Genomic DNA, 14,440 nt, shown 5'->3' on the forward strand with positions numbered 1-14,440 from the left:
CATTTTAATTTCGGGGTTTTATCCGAAATATTAACTCTCCGATAAGAGTGGTATATTGATATATTAAATATCAATATATTTTTAGCTTACGACTCCAGTCGTATTTCGTATTCTATTAGTCTCGTTCATATCCCTTTATTAAAATTTAAATCTCCGATTTAAATTTTAAACTTCTATTATTACAATATATTTTTAGAAATACTTATAAATTAAATTTACGCTTAAATTTAATTTACGTATTTCCGGCTAATAAAAGCTTACACGTAGCTTAAAAAATACGGGTATTACAGAAATGGTTTGGGGCCGGCGTCTATGGTTGCCTGAGAATGCTAATAAATATTTGACTTGTGATCTTTTACGGAATGTTTGTTTGAATATTGATCTCCTACAGCTAGTTTTTGGTGACTTCACTACGTGCCTGTTTCATACCGAGAAAGTTGGGGGTCGCTTGCGGGATCAAAGAGAGATAGACGGGTTTCGAGCTGCCATTAATGATTGTAATATTGATGACTTGGGGTATGAAGGGTGTGCTTTCACCTGGTCTAATATGCGTTCAGTGGAGCAGAACATTCAAGCTCGTCTCGACAGATTCCTTGGTAATGCTAAATGGCAGGAGTTGTTTTGGGGTTGGAGAGTTCAGCATTTGGCTAAGTAGAGATCTGATCATTGCCCTATTCTCATCAATACTCTGACTGAAGCGGTTCCTAAGTCACCGAAGCCCTTCCGTTTTGAAAAAAATGTGGAAGTCCCATGATCAGTTTAATGAAGTGGTGGCTGTTTCGTGGTGTCAATCGGAGAATAATAATATTATGGGGAAGCTTGATGCTTGTGGAGAGAATTTTAAATCATGGGCATATCACAACATTGGCAATGTCCGTCGCGCCATAAAAGAAAAAATGACAGCCCTCAAAGCTTTGCAGGATAGTTCGGTCACCGTGGATAATGCACAGGCTATCTGCGATCTGAATTCAGAGTTGGATGGTTTGCTTGATAAGGAGGAGTCTATGTGGAAGCAACGATCTAGAGCGGATTGGTTGCGAGATGGTGATAGAAATACAAAATTCTTTCATCATAAAGCCTCTAGTCGAAAGAAGACCAACACTATTCACAAGATCCAGGATGATTTGGGTAATTGGCGTACAGGGGAGGCCATTCCGATGGTAGTTTCTGAGTATTTCAGAAAGATTTTTACATCCTCTAACCCAACCAACCAAGTGGAGGTCATTAACTGCATCGACTCTAGTCTATCCAGTGAGCAGATTGCCGATCTCCAACGCCCATTTATTGCCGATGAGGTTACTGCAGCCCTTAAGCATATGGGTGCTACGAAGGCGCCAGGTCCTGATGGTATGCCTGCACTTTTTTATAGCTCCTATTGGCATGTTGTGGGTAAAGATGTGATTCAGTGTGTTCTTTCTTTTCTCCAAACTGGAGTTATGCCCCTGAATATGAACCACAACTTTATCACTCTTATACCGAAAAAATCTTCTCCAGAATCTATGAAAGATCTCAGGCCTATTAGTTTGTGCAATGTGGTGTATAAATTAATAGCTAAGGTCTTAGCTAACAGGTTGAAAGGTGTTTTAGCTGGGTTGATTAATGAATCGCAGAGTGCTTTTATTCCTGGGAGGCTTATTACTGACAATGCTCTGATCGCCTTTGAGCTTTTTCACTCCATGGCTAAGCGTTCTCAGGGTAGAAGTGGATCTATAGCGCTGAAACTGGATATGAGCAAAGCCTACGACAGAGTAGAATGGTGTTTCCTGGAGAAAGTTACGACTCAGATGAGGTTTCCGGAGCATTTTATTAAGCTCATCTTAGCTTGTGTTTCCTCTGTCACCTTTTCTTTTCTGATTAATGGCTTGCCATATGGTTTTTTGAAATCGGAGAGAGGTCTCTGTCAGGGTGACCCACTGTCGCCGTATCTCTTCCTCTTCTGCATGGAAGGCTTTTCAGCACTTCTCCGACAAGGGGTCCAGAATGGCTCCATTACAGGCAGCCGGCTTTACAGAGGTTCCTCTAAAATTAACAACTTATTTTTTGCGGATGACAGTGTGCTCTTTACGCAAGCGATGATTAGGGAATGCCAGGCACTCAAAAGAATTATCTGCTCCTTTGAAACCGCGTCTGGATAGGTGGTTAATTTTGACAAATCTGAACTCCTCTTCAGCGGAGGAGTTAGCCAAAGAAATCGGCAGCCCATTCAGTAATTACTTGGAATACAGGTGGTTGATTCATTCAAGAAATATTTAGGGATGCCAACTATGATCGGTCGGTCAAGAAAACCCATCTTTGCTTTCCTCAGAGACCGCCTGCATAAGCGTGTTTTAGGATGGAAAGAGCGATTCTTATCCAAGGCGGGTAGAGAGGTCCTTATCAAATCCATTGCTCAATCTATACCGACGTATATAATGAGCTGTTTTGTTTTACCTGTTTCTTTCTGTGCTGAGATGCAGAGTATCATTTCCAAATTCTGGTGGAGTGGTACAGATGATAAACGAAAGTTCCCTTGGGTCAGTTGGAATACGATCTGCAAGTCTAAAAAGGTTGGCAGCCTTGGGTTCAGGAATCTGCGTGCGTTCAACTTGGCTATGCTAGCTAAACACGCGTGGCGTCTGATTCAGAATCCGGTCTCTCTCTGTGCCAGAGTTTTTAAAGCGAAATACTACCCTAATGATGTGTTTTTGCGTGCTACACCTAGGCGGGGTGCTAGCTTTGTTTGGCAAAGCATTATGGAAGGGAAGAAAGTTATTGATTCGTGAATTGCTTGGAGAGTCGGCAACGGGCAGGATGTGGATGTGCGAATCGAAAACTGGATTTCTACTTCAAGCTATATGAAGCCGGTTAGTTATTTTATTGACGCCCCATCACGCTGCTGGGACCGAGACAAGGTATTGGCTGTGTTTTCTCCTCAGAAAGCAGATGACATACTGAAAATTCCCATCAGTTATAGACTCCCCCCGGATAAGATATTTTGGCCTTCTAACAAGCATGGTTTTTATTCGGTCAAATTCGGATATTATCTAGCTTGTAACATTATCAATTCTGGGAGTGCTAGTTCGTCAGATGGCAATGTGTTACAAGGTTTGTGGTCTAAAGTGTGGAAGTGTGCAATTAAGCCGAAAATTCGTCATTTTATCTGGCGGATATGCCATAGCTCCCTCCCGTGCAATGATAATTTAGTGAAGAAGGCAGTCCCGATCTCAAACACCTGCCCTAGATATGGTTCTACTGTTGAGACAGATCTCCATGCTTTGAAAGACTGCGAGGAGGTGAGAGGCATGTGGTTGTTATCTCCATTGGGGCTGCGTGTTGATGCTTATCGGGTTCAGTCAATGGTTGATTGGCTTTTGTGCATGTTTTCTGAACTCAAGCCTGATGATCTTCATGTGTTCTTGACTTGTCTGTGGGTAATCTGGAATGATAGGAACAATATTGTGTTTGCAAACCACAGGTTACCAGCCAAGCTTCTGTTCCGTAACGTCACTGCTCTTTGTGATCGTGCTACTTCCCAGCAGGTCCATCTTCCCCGAGCAAATGTGTCATCGGTGTGGAAAGCTCCTCCTCCCAACTCTGTCAAGATTAATTCTGATGCTGCCATCGCTAGTCAGAAGAATTTGTCGGTGATAAGTGCGGTGTGTAGGACAGATTCTGGTTCAGTTCTGAAATGTGGTGTTGCGGTGTTGCATGGGATAACGGATGTCGAGTTAGCTGAGTCGTCTGCTGTTTGTCTTGGCCTTCAGTTGATGGATTCAATCCCAGGTGACCGGCTGCTTGTTGAATCAGATGCTCAAGTTGTCATTTCTCGCTTGCAGGAACCATCCAGAGCTATGGATTCGATCCAGCTAGTTATTGAAGACTGCTTGGCATTAGCAGCGAATCGCCGTGTTGTTTTTCAGCATGTTAATCGAAATTGCAACCAAGTTGCTCATGCCCTAGCTAAATGGGGTGTTTTCTATGGAAAAGATTGTATTTTGACGGTGAAATTTCTTTCCCGGTCAATGAACTTATTGCTTCGGCTCAATTCCTAATAAAATCATCTTTTCCTCTCAAAAAAAAAAGTTTTACTATTCACCTTTCCAATTTTATCCTTTTATACATTTTAGATATATCAACAGTATATTAATGACTAATTTTATTAATAGATACTATATTAGAATATGAAGCCATTAATTTATTCGAAGATATGTACATATTTATTAGGGGTATATAAGATTTTGAATGTTTAAGTTATTTATCAAATATAAAAAGGTGACCTATAATTCGGAACGCCAAAAATAGAAAAATAGCCAATCATTTTGGAACGGAGGGAGTATATTATTTATATTTCAAAATTTATTTTTAAAATAATTTGTTTTCAAAAATTCATATTCAAATAAATCTATATAATTCACCACTTAAAAAATCAGTAATTATTATTTTCAGCACTTCAAATTTAGCATTTAATTTTAACATTTATCAATTTTATTAAACACCACCTAACTTAAGATAAGGGATGGAATTAAAAGAATTTTGTCACTAACTATAAAACAACACATCGGAAAAGAAAATGTGCGTATTCATTAAATTGAGCATAAGGGAGATATATAAGGGAGATATTATGAACCATAAATTGACCATAAGGGAGAAAATGTGCGTATTCATGAAGCAAAGCTGTAGTCATTTTGTATTTGTAGTAATTAATTTCATCAAAAAAACAAAGACTGCGTAGAGTCATTACTTGCAACAGCTAAATTGACCAAACCTGATCACATTTCAACGCTGCAACTCAGTCACAGCATCCTCAACCTCACGTAATTGCTTTTATTTCTCTTCGACTTATTCTTACAACCACAAAACCTTCAAATTTACGACACGCTCATTTTTATGAAAATTTTGTTTGTGTGGAATTTGGGACAATTTTTATTTTCAAAATGGACAAATATATTGAGACGGATGGAATATATATTTTTATTAAGTTAACTCTTAAAATTTGTTAATATTTATAATTATAATTCTTTATCTATATTTTGGTATCCTTTCCATGAAGTAATAAGGGAATGCATAAAAAAAATATGTAAAGGAGATATTATTAATCAAAAACATTTCTCTAAAGCGTCAACTATTTCAAAATGGGAGAGTATTATTTGCTGCTTTCCATACACTTGTATAGTTTAAAATTTCGTTTGTGTGCTACATTCTTTTTCACTTGTGTAAGAATTTGTTGAATGTATGAGCAATTAATGAATGCTGGTTTGTATGTGAATCAACTATGACAGCAAAAAAAAACTCTAAAATCTTAATAATCGGAGGCCGCAATTTTGATAATCTGAGATTGCAAAACTGGGATCTTGATTGAATAGAATAAGCAAACCATACATACATATATAAATACATGCGAACTAAAAAGAAACAACTACTATCATTTAAGGTGATAATGTAGGAAGCAGGCCAGTTGCTGTATTTTTAAGATTATGATGATGTGTTGGTTTTGATGTTTGAGGAAGAATTAGAAGAAGATTCTGTGAAGAATATGATGTGATCTTGGTTTTGAGCAAACACCTCGAGTGATCTCGGAATAGGAGGTAAGTTTACATTCAAAACTCCCTCAAGAATCTGCACAACTTGTCCCATTGATGGCCTCTGGCTTTCATCATCTTGGATACACCAGCAACCTACTTTGCATACTCTTGTTACCTCTTCGGCATCGCCATTTTCCTCGAGGAAGGGATCCAATATTTCAAGGATGTCGCCCTTCCCTTCCGTTACCTGCCTCGCAACCCAACTCGGGAAGAATCCCACCCTTTCTTCTGATTGCTCCGAGTTTCTGCTTCCCGATACCAGTTCAAACAGCATCATTCCGTAGCTGTACACATCTGCCTTTGCAGTTATAGCCACTCCTGATATCCACTCTGGCGCCAGATACCCTCTTGTTCCTCTCATTGTCGTTAGCACTCTGCTGAAATCCCGCCCCACCAGCTTTGCCAGCCCGAAATCTGCAACTTTTGGGCAAAATTCGGCATCCAAAAGGATGTTCTCGGGCTTAATGTCGCAGTGTATAATGCAGTCCCTGCATTTCTCGTGGAGATACGCCAGCCCTCTTGCTGTCCCCAAAGCGACATTGTACCTCGTCTTCCAGTCGAAAGCCTTTCTTTCTTTTTTGTGGAAAAGATGATGGTCAAGAGAACCATTTGGCATGTAATCGTAAACCAGTAGCTTCTTAGCACCCTCGGAGCAGAACCCTCGAAGGCGAACAAGATTCACATGCTGAACCGTTCCAATTGTGCTCACTTCTGTGCGGAACTGCTTCTCTCCTTGGCTGATGCTTTCCAGCTTCTTCACAGCAACCACACTTGAATCTGGCAATGTTCCCTTGAAAACAGACCCAAACCCTCCTCCTCCCAGTTTATCCGAGAAATTCTTCGTCGCGTGCTGTAATTCTTTGTACCCAAAAGCAATTAGGGAACCCTCCACAGCTTCACCCCTTTTCATTTTCCTCTTTCTTCTCAAGACTATAAACAGAACAAGGCCAAGCACAAGTACAACCACCACTGTACCTACTACCGCCCCAATAACAACTCCATTGTTATTTTTAGAACTCGAAAACTCAGTAGCCGCAAGTCTAAGATAGAGCGTTTCGCCGTTAGAGTCGCCATCCGCGAGCTGCTTTAAGTCCATGAGCTCCCCTGTCCAGATTTTACACTGCAGATTGTTATCATAAGCATAAGCAGTACATGAGCAGTTGGTGGAGCAGCTCGATTCGCATTCTGCTGCACTCCCAACTACAGGCACTGTGACTGAATCTGCAGGCAAACCCATATTGGGATTAGCTAAAAACCCATCTTTTCTCCCATTAACAAGACTAGAATTCCCACACTGCAGATTACTACTCCTCCTCCTCACACAGCCCCCAGAATAAACCTCTGAGTTCCACTCATCTATCATTTCCGGAACGAAACCTGTCAAACAATGACAGAAAGGCTGAGATTTGACGTTGCAGCTTGCAAAAGCTCCACAAAAAGCATATACTTCACACTGTACTCTGGGCTGTGACCAAAACAAACTCCATTGTTTCGACGGCTCCAACCACGACTGCTGCTGAATCTGCCCTCCAACATCGATCACGAATCGAGAGATAATAGAGGAGTTATACAGAGAATAAGTGAAGTAGTTTTCATTACTGTTATTAATGTAACTAAAGTTGTAGATATAATTCAATCTCATCTCAGGCACCAAGCTAAAGATCTGGCCATTCCAAGTTCCACTAGACCAATATATTTTAGAATCATTCCACAGGATATAGTATTGACTGGTTCCGTTCGGGTCTATCTCGAGAGAAAATAAACCTGGTGCAGGATCTTGTTTATTCTTCCAAGAAACGAGACGAGTATTCTTTCCTGTAACTTTGTCCAATCCAACTTTGGCTCCGGGTAGCCATGTATCACCCGGGTGATCAAAACTCTGCCATAATGGCTCTGAGGAATTCCCACTACTATTCAACACAAGATTTCCATCATCAAGAAGCACTGCTTCTACTTGGCCATTAGAGCTAACATTTGTGGACCAAATTGCTAGTTTAGACTCATTAAAAAGAACCAAATTACCATCAGACACTCTTAACTCGGAAGAAAATCTGTCAGAAACTGGTGTCTCTCTATTTGCAACCCAAACTAGAGTCTGTTGAGAGACCCTGTTGTACCACATACCTATATAGAATTTGGAGGAGTTACCTGGCTTAAAGAACCCCAGTTTGAAGATCCCACCTCTAGAAACTATTGTTTGATCGCCGGAAAGAGACTGGCTTGCTGTGATTCTATCAGCTGCATAGCAAACATGGAGGTTTAAAGAGAATAATAAGCACATGAAAACAACACAGTGGTTTAACCATGGCGTGTTCTTGAGGACATCCATGGTTATTTTGCTGAAGATTTTGCAGCCAACCAATAACTGAGATATGTTTTGAAGTAGTTGAGCGTGAGATAATAGTTTTATGGAGTACAAAGTGAAGACTGAGTCTTAGGTTTGCTAATACTAATGTTGTGAGCTATCATCATATATTCTGTTTATAGTCAAACTTTTACTTTCTTTTTTTCTCTTTCAAATAAAAAACCATCACCGTTGAGAGTTTTCATTTTATTTTTCCCACCGGCTACCGTCAGCCATTTTTTTATTATTTTGAAATGAAATAAATAGCCAATTTTTTTTCATCATTTTTGTATTTGTTTGTAAATTTGTGGACGAGACTCATCAATTTTAATATATATATATAAATCAAGAATCAAAGATAGATGAATATCTTTAAAGACCGAAGATAAAATCGTTTATAGACGATATTAGTTTTTCGGTATATTTATTACAGCGATTGTCTTTTTTTACGAAAGATTGTTTTCTTTTTTCTATAAAAGATTTGCTTGTTTTTGCTATAAAGAGTTGGTGAGTTTTCTATTAAACAGAGAAATATTGAATATTATTTATATATATTTTTTTATAAGATAATCTGTGAACAAAACTTTGCATCTTGTTTCATGTCATGTCAGGTTATTAAAAATAGTTCATACTTTTTTTAAACTTGGCCTAATGACTTAAAAAAACTCCACCTTATAACTTTTTCGTTTATAATCTGACCTACGAAAAAAATTCATTTGTACCTTTTTTTTTAATTTTTCGTTTTCAACTCTACCCTAAAGCATTGTCATTCATTTTTTAACCTATATTCTAATTAGACTTTAATATTATTAATGGAACAAAAATACCTTCTTTTTCATAAACTTAAAATTTTAATTATTATTTAATTTATATTAATTATCAATAATTTATTAAATACAAAACCGTAAAATAAATAATTTTAAATAAAAAGAAAATTTCCGACTCTCCATCCGAAGGAGGAGCCTGCTGCTCCTCCTTCACATGGAGGAGGAGGAGGAGTTGCTGCTCCTCCTCTCGTGAAGGAGGAGCTCCTCCGAAAAAAGAATATTTATTTTTTATAAAAAATAATTATCGGGTTTCGGTAGCGGATTCGTAAATCGAAGGAGCATAATGGTGGGTCGGAAGTTTTTTAAATAAAAAATTTTAAAACGATTAATTTGTAGGATTAATTTGAATAGTTTTAAAGTTTAAGGATTTGTTTGTATTTTTACCAATAGAAAAAAGTATAATATAACTCTTCTATTTAATTTTTTTTAATATTTGCATCCTTTAATTAATTAAATTGTCAAAAAATTAAATTTTGGGGTGCAGTTGAAAACGAAAATAAAAAAAAGGGTACAAATGAATTTTTTCTAGATCGAGGTATAAATGAAAAAATGTTATAATGTGGTGTTTTTTTAAGTAATTAGGCCTTTAAACTTTTACACTTGTAACTATTTGATATTAATAAAAGATTATTTGATTGTAAAAAAAAAACAACTAAACTTTCTTTAGCTTACAATTATACCCTTTGATTATACTGAAATCAAATATATTTTCCCATTAATTATGTAAGTTTAAATCCAAATAAAATTATGAATTTTTGTGATTTAAAATTATCATCATGTGAATTATTTACCTTTTATCGCTAAATTAAATTTTTGGATCAAAGTACAAGGATTTTGATCATAAAAAAACTAATTATGTAAGTATTAACCAAGTTATATTTTATATATAGTGGACAATTATTTATTTTAAAAATTAATTTTTTAAATAGTATTATCAGTATAGATAATTTAGTAATCTAACCGTATCCACCTTAAAAATTAACTTTACCAACCTACTAATATATTTTACATAAAAATTGAAATTATTAATGTGATTTAATTATTAAATAAAAATTGAAATTACTAATTAATATTTTATGTTTATTGCATGTAAAATAAAAATCAATATAAAATTATAAGTTTGTCATTAATATAGTATTGTGCATTGTAGTAAAATATTAAAATTCATGCTATATTTTGTGCTAAAAATAGCACAAATTATAGCATATGCAATAAAAGATGCTGTAATGTGCTATAATCCAAATGATATAAGCGTTGGGCATCAAATTGCTCGGTCGTGGGTTCAAATCCACCCACAAACATTCTCCCTCACCAATTATTCAAAAAAAAAATTATCGATCTTTAAACATATATTATTTTATATTTTTATTTATTTTATAAAAAAACTATGGATCTGCCACTACATGAAAATGATGTAGGAGTCGATATTTAGTAGAATATATATATATATTAATATAAATTTATTTAGTTATATTTTTAAAAAATATGAAATAATCATGTACCCACGAAGTACTATTTTTTATAGTAAATTTTAGGTTAATTTTAATTAATTTAAATATAAATAGGTTTATAAATAATACTGTAAATAGGTTTAAAAAATTAAAGATGAAATAATTATGTAGCCAATGTTAATCGTTGACATGGCACTCATAAATTTATAGAAAAAAGTTCAAAAATAATCTTAATGTTTAAAATACTTACCAATTTTATATTTATAAAACTTTTAGTATAATTTCACCCTCTACTTCCTAATTAACTCTAATTGAGTTAATTAATTAATTTTTTTTTATTAAAATCAATTAAAACCTAATCAGATCAATCATCCAATTATACCTAACCAATCAAAATCCAATCAAGTCTATCAAAATCCAATTAAATCTATCAAAACTCAATTAAACAAATTAAGGACCAATTAAACCTAACTAAAATCTAATTAAATTGAATTAAAACTAATTAAAATTTAATTTAATTTAATTCAAATCGAACAATCGTCGCGGCCTTTCCCGACAACGATCGAATCATTATAGGCGCGCCAGAGGCTGTCTGTTCTCTCATAACAGACCTTCATCGGAACAGACGGAGGCCATCTATTCTCTCTAAGAACAAAGTGTTCTCAAAGAGAACAGATCGGACTTGTTCTCAAAAGAGAACAGATCATCGAATCTGTTTTCTTTTGAAAACAGATATGGTGATTTGTTTCTCAACAGAAAGAATGGCATCGTAGGTCGTTTTTTTAATATTTTTTTATTTAAAAGGAAAAAATGTCAATTGGGTCCCTATTTTAAATTGTTTATCAATAAAAACAATCTTTGACAGATTAATCTTTGTATGACTTTTTTATTATTATTCTTGTGAATTCAATTCTGTGTGCAAAATATTTGCTGTTGTTTGATGACTAAAAATGCAACTTTAAATTAATTGATGAATATAGAAAGAAAAGTAACTACTTGTAACTAGCTAATAGAATCATAATAGTTTGATAAAGGAGTAAGAATTACTTATTGTATGTGAAATTAGTGCAAATGAATATGCGATTAAAGAATTAGTCATAAATTATTCATTTTGAGTTTTTGACTCCTCAAAAAGGATTGCAGCAAAGCGATAATAGAATTAACTCATTAAAACAACGATGCATTTGAACATAAATGCTCTGCTATTGGATTCACAAGAAATCAAAAGAATTCTAGAGTTATATCTGTCCAAATTACAATTAGATAACTCGTCCTGAAATTCATTGGCCTCACTCATATTTCATGGATACTGAATATACCTTTTCAATTTTAAGCAATTCTTAGAGATTTGCAAAAACATGCTCAATTACTAATGCTAATGCTAATGCTAATGCTAAACATAGTAATTGAAGAACATTACTTACCCATGTCTTTAATCTGACGAGTCATTTTCAGCAAGTTTGGAACCGCGGCTTACTCTTCTCAATGCCGTAACCCTACTCACCCCCACAGGCTTCATGCTCCTTGATTGAATGGTATTATGAATTCCACAAAAAGATTTGGTTTGAATATCAATCACTCTCTCGTCTCTCTCTTTATTCTCATGCTCATTCTGTGATATCGGCCTTTCTCCACAAAGACCACCAAAATAGTAAAAAGGTTCCACATAAGAAGATGATGAAGACACGATTCCTTTCATGCTAGTTGGCCGGACAAGCTCAACGAACTCCTTTATCTCTGAAAAGCAGGAGTGATCCGAGTATGGAACTATATACATGTATTCATGACACCTTTCCACACCTCGAACTATCTTCTCAGTCCCGGTCTCAGTCCCAGTACTCAACTGGCTTTTATTGCTATTCCCTTTTGTAGATTTTACCATCCAAGGAAGACCAGAAGGCATTATTCCAATTGTCGGATGCATTGTATTCAATTGATTTAGAGTGTCAATACTGAAACTGTATCGAGGTACAGCTCGCACACTAGTCAAAGAAGTTCTAGTTGTGAATATGTCATGGAACCCAAGAAGATGCATGGTTTGCAAACGTTCTGGCCACACCCAAATCTTTCATCATGAAAATTCGAATTATTAGTTAAAATGACTAAACAATAAATATTAAGAAGGATCATAATTTCTAGATAATACCTACAACCATGTAGAATAAAAAGAAAATGCAATTGCTTAAAATCAGTAAACAAAGATTAAAACTACGCTTGTGAATATGTGTAAATTTTAGAATCAGTATATGGATAAGGATAATCTGTGAACACATGGACAGTGATCAAACCTTTGTCTCTAGCATATCTGAAATATGAACTAGAAGATCTTCCTTCCCTAGAGAGTCAATCCCAATGATAATGTCAAAACCTGGATGGGAGTCAATGATATCAACAACCTGTTATCAGCCAGGAACTAAACCAGTAAGATGAAACACCAATTTAAAGTATCTTCTATAGAGTATTAGTTTGATAAACGTGAAAGTTTACTGTTTCAAGCTAGATAGCATGGATATGGAAACGGAAACAGAAAATGGGACATGATGTAGCTCATCAAATGTGATTCTCAGGGAAAAAAAAACACGGTACAAAATGTTAGGATTATAGACAAATACACACAGGCAAACACACAAATCATATTGTTGACATTCATTTGCAAATCTGGTAGTGCTCTAAAACATATCTTTACTTCAAAAACACTCATTTTGCGCATGTTTCTAAAAAACTAAAAAAATGCAAGAATTCAATTATAATGAACTTAATTGGAGAGACGATAGTTGCCAGAACTCATTTCTTCAAAGTTACCTTTTGTTCGGACAGCAAGTCAGTTTGAGATGCATGTAATCAAGTCAGACATGAGAGCACCAAATCAGAGTTCTAGAGATTATTAATTTACTAGCAGTCAATTGAGTCCATGATCAATTAAACAAACAGAACAAACTCAATTAATTATAGGCTTACTTGCTTAAAAAATCCCGGTATTTTTCAAATTTAACACTAACTTTCAATTTTGGCAATTTAAACATGAACTATCATTTTTTTGCAATTCTAAACACCGAGCAATTTTCCGTCAAAAAAATGCCGATGTATGCATCAAAATTATTACTGTTCCGGCATCCACATCGTCATTTTTGACGGAAAATTGTTTGGTATTTAAAACTGCAAAAGATCGAAAGTTGGTGTCAGAATTGCTAAAATTGAAAGTTGGTGTTAAATTTGTAAAACACACTAAAACTCGTGATTATTTAAGCAATTAAGTCTTAATTATAAAAGAAAAAACACAAAAGGCATAAGTCAGTAAAACCTGTCGAGCAGCAACTAGGCGGGGAGGAAATTCAAAAGCAGGATTACAATAAGTATTATCCAAATAGAGAACATCAACTGCATTATCCTTAAGAGCATCAACAAGCATCTCTCTCGCAGTTTTCGCACTCTCACACTCTGCCTCCCATCGAAAATCCCCAGTAAACAATAGGCAACCAAAATCCCCACGAAACAAGAACATCACCGCACCTACATTAAATTCATTGAGACATAAAATCGAACACCTTGAGTAGAATATAAGCAAGACAAAAATGACTAACCAGGACAGTGATGGGCGTCAATGGGCATGACTTGGAGGGTTGTCTGGGATCCGGAGGAAGGAGAGACGAGCCGCATGGAATGCCAGAGGCCGGTATCGAGGACGGTGAGTAAGGAGAGGTTGAAGCCTGGGAATCTGGAAGGGAAGAGGTGAGCGGTGAGTTGGGAGCAGAAGAGAGGGCCTTTGGACCATGTAGAGGTTAAGCCTTGTGTGTGGTCTGCGTGAAGATGGGTTAAGAAGTATGCTTGGCTCTTCTCTGACCATTTGTCTACTGAGACTAGACCATTCTCCATTTTTCTTTCCTTCATTTTCTAGAATTGCTATGCCATGTTTTTATTTTTAGAAAATTCTGCAATCTGAAGACGCTGTCTTGGTGTGTGCTTTGTTTTCTATTTTTGATTCATTTGGCGGGACAAAGAAAGTTTTAAATTTTTGATTCATTTAGCGGGATAAAGAAAATGTCACTTTTTGCTTCTTTTATTTTTAAGGCTTAATTACTTAAAAACCACTCACCTTGAACTTTTTTTTCGTTTATACCATGACCTAGGAAAAAATTCATTTATACCCTGACGTATGTATTTATGTTTCACCTCTACCCCGGAACACTAAATTAACCTCTTTTCATCAAGAAAAAAATTTAAAATAGTTCTTCATTTTTAACCTAAGCTAATTAGAGT

The 14,440-nt window shown here is 35.7% G+C and overlaps 3 protein-coding genes across 3 annotated transcripts; 1 reads left to right on the plus strand and 2 right to left on the minus strand.

Moving 5' to 3' along the window:
• Positions 1 to 2,255: 2,255 nt before the first annotated feature.
• Positions 2,256 to 2,762, plus strand: LOC126657017 (uncharacterized mitochondrial protein AtMg00310-like). Its single transcript, XM_050351637.1, has one exon. It carries the CDS (start codon positions 2,256 to 2,258, stop codon positions 2,760 to 2,762), a length of 507 nt encoding a protein of 168 aa, XP_050207594.1.
• A 2,552-nt stretch (positions 2,763 to 5,314) lies between these two features.
• On the minus strand, positions 5,315 to 8,017 carry LOC126657361 (G-type lectin S-receptor-like serine/threonine-protein kinase At2g19130). Its single transcript, XM_050352034.2, has one exon. The coding sequence runs from the start codon at positions 7,888 to 7,890 to the stop codon at positions 5,452 to 5,454; it is 2,439 nt and encodes an 812-aa protein (XP_050207991.1). The 5' UTR covers positions 7,891 to 8,017; the 3' UTR covers positions 5,315 to 5,451.
• Positions 8,018 to 11,334: 3,317 nt separating this feature from the next.
• Positions 11,335 to 14,202, minus strand: LOC126654659 (uncharacterized). Its single transcript, XM_050348594.2, has 4 exons — positions 13,765 to 14,202; positions 13,485 to 13,693; positions 12,472 to 12,579; positions 11,335 to 12,248 (listed from the first exon to the last, which is right to left on the minus strand). Exons 1-4 carry the CDS (start codon positions 14,069 to 14,071, stop codon positions 11,616 to 11,618), a joined length of 1,257 nt encoding a protein of 418 aa, XP_050204551.1. The 5' UTR covers positions 14,072 to 14,202; the 3' UTR covers positions 11,335 to 11,615.
• Positions 14,203 to 14,440: the final 238 nt, after the last annotated feature.

This window comes from Mercurialis annua, linkage group LG7 (genome assembly GCF_937616625.2).
Source record: "Mercurialis annua linkage group LG7, ddMerAnnu1.2, whole genome shotgun sequence".
Lineage (NCBI taxonomy): Eukaryota > Viridiplantae > Streptophyta > Magnoliopsida > Malpighiales > Euphorbiaceae > Mercurialis > Mercurialis annua.